General features: G+C 42.2%; 1 gene segment (V, D, J or C); it reads right to left on the reverse strand.

Annotated features, from left to right (window-relative positions):
* Nucleotides 1-380: 380 nt before the first annotated feature.
* On the reverse strand, nucleotides 381-1,631 carry LOC103183432. The segment is given in 3 exon segments: nucleotides 381-522; nucleotides 1,158-1,442; nucleotides 1,583-1,631. Coding segments are annotated over 3 exon segments (441 nt in total).
* Nucleotides 1,632-2,845: the final 1,214 nt, after the last annotated feature.

The following is a 2,845-nucleotide window of genomic DNA, read 5'->3' on the forward strand; positions in this document are numbered from 1 at the left end:
TGCACACAGCAGTGTCCCACGAATAATCATAGATTGAGTAACCACATTTTTTTTGATCTTTTAAGGAATTATTACTCCTGGAAAAGCGATCCAGTAGTAGCAGTGCCCTACACTCAACAAATGTCAATGAAACCATTCATCTTGCATTTAATCCCTTCACAGTGTGTCATTCAACTTTGGGATCTATTGGTGGCAACACAAACGACTCAAGTTTGTTAAGATAGAGAAGTTACACAGAATTAATGCAGGGTATTGTATATGGACCTATTTATCCTGGTAACTTGCTATATCAATGGCAGTTCACTATTATTTGCTTCATTGAATTCTTCACACTGATAATATTGCAATAAGCACAATAACGTGTTCGCTTACCTGCCAGGTAATTGATTTATTAACATGCAGGGAATATTCATTCTGAACAGTGCCTTTTTCCATACGAGTAGAGCAATCTCATTGTGTTTCCTTGTGGCAGTGACTGATAATAATAATCTGATATCACTGATGCAATTCCTTGTGTTATAACTTTACGTACGTGACGATTTGAGAAACCGATAACAGATCCGTTCCGTATATGCAAAAGAAAATGTAACGTTATTAGCTGTCATAGCCCATACGAATTTTTTAATGCAAAATATTCTCTCGTTGGGCTCACATTCTGACTTAATTTGGAAATATCGTGGTTCGTTCTACATTTAACGCCTCCCAACTGGTTGAAAGGTGTATTGCATTGAAACGGAAATTCAACTCTATTTATATTACCGATCTACAAATCCATAAACGTCGCAAGTTTCATCGCACACATAATATTTCGCCCACAACACGCACTGTCCAGTCTCTCTGTGAAACGCTTTGGGACTTGACTCTAATCAGATTCAGACACGTCAGGACCGGGTGTCAGTGAGTGGCTGTAACATCGTTAAGACTATTCCAATACAATCGGGGAAAAAAAATACAAGTGACACTTATATTAAACGATGTGACTATCAGATGCAATGGAATCGGGTTGTGCTGGGGTACATCAGGGGGGTGAGGGTGGGGGGGGGTGAGGGTGCTGTGTGTGTGTACCTGGTCAGTGGGTGGCAATGGTGATGGTATTTGTATCGCTTTGCTATTGCTCAGTGTCACTGTGGATACCCAACACGCACAGTAATATGTACCGGCGTCAGACGTCTCGAGTTGTGCTATTTCCAGTCTGCTGATGCCTCCCTCTGCTATGTTCTCGGCTGTGAATCTGTTAGAGAAACCGTCATCCCTCTGAGGAGAGGACTTGGACTGGATGTACATAATCCGCCGAATGGACTGTTTGGGAGTTTGTCGGTACCAGTGAATGACAGCGCTCTCGAACGCTATCCCCTCCACCTGGCAGTGCATGCGGGCAGTTTTCATCAGATCTCTGGTGATCGATAATTCAGGCTGAATCAGGGTTTGAGCGAGAGATTCAGCTGAAACAAGACACAGATACTGCTGTTATAATAATAGCAATCCTTATTATAATACACTGTTATATCGTTCCAATGATATTTCCTGATCCGAAGGCAAACGACGCCCAAGAGAGCAATTCGTTCGAGTTTAACGCACTCACCCAGGAGGGAGATCACCAGAGCTCCAACAAAGTACAGCCTCATGTTTCTGGGGCAAGTGCTCACTGAATCTGTTGTGCCAGAACCTGCTACCAAACGAATGAAGTGAGTCAGTTCAGGAAATGACGGGAGCAGCCTCACCCAATGATACAGGTATTCTCATCTTCTGTGGCTGGGAGACCTCATGTTTAACAACAATAACTACCTGCATTTATATAGAGTCCCTCACGCAGGATAGCGTCCCGGAGCGCTCGACAGTCGCGGAGCACGACGCTGAGGGAGGAGAAGGGAAAAGTGAACGTAGTCACGGTCGAAGAGGAAGATTTTCAGGCGCCACCTGAGGATGGGGAAGGAGGGGTCAAGGCAGAGGGATAGAGGAAGAGTGTTCCAGAGTTTAATAATAATCCTTACATTTTATATTAATGCCTTTCACGTCAGAAGGACATCTCAAAGCGCTTCAACTCCCTTTTCTTGTTGAATAGTGCCTTAGGATCTTTAAAGTCCACTTGAACAGGCAGACAGGATCTCAGTTTAATGTTTCATCTGAAGGACAGTATCTCCAAATTTGCAGCACGCCCGCAGCACTGCATTGGAGTTGCAGCCTAGAATATATGAGTTCAAAGTCCCAACATGGGGCTTGAACCCACAACTTTCTGATTCTGAGGGAGATGTATAATCAGGATCCAATCAGGAAGTGAATAATGTATAATAAAAGTTTGTATTTTGTTGCTATTAAACTTTGCCAGTTTGTTAATTTGTTACTCTGCTTTATTGTTGCTTTTCTATATTTGTTTTTCCAATGTTTGTGTTTGGGTCTGAACTGCATGACATACAAACATAAATTATATACATAGTAATGTGTGCTCCCAACGCAATCACTTCAAAAAGTATTGCAATTGCAAACTTAACCTACATAGTGGACTAAGTAGCATCATACTTCAGTTGTAGAGGTTTAAAAGCTCATTTTGTATTAGAAATATTGTCACAGATTTTTTAACCTAAAATATTGAACATATTATCTTGCAATTATAGAAATATTACTCATCCCACTGTGAATTATCAGCGGAGCATTTTTGAAATATTAGAACATGAAGTTATTTTGTTGCGCTGTGAGGGCTGTTCCCTCCGTGGCTCCCTGGTTCATTCCTCCATCACAACCAACAGTTGCTCTCCTCATTCTGGCACCTTCCCATGCCAGCGCAGGAGATGCAATACCTACCCTTTCACCTCCTCTCATACCACTGTCCAGGGCCCCAAATACAGTT

This window comes from Callorhinchus milii, unplaced genomic scaffold (genome assembly GCF_018977255.1).
Source record: "Callorhinchus milii isolate IMCB2004 unplaced genomic scaffold, IMCB_Cmil_1.0 Scaffold2, whole genome shotgun sequence".
Classification (NCBI taxonomy): Eukaryota; Metazoa; Chordata; class Chondrichthyes; order Chimaeriformes; family Callorhinchidae; genus Callorhinchus; species Callorhinchus milii.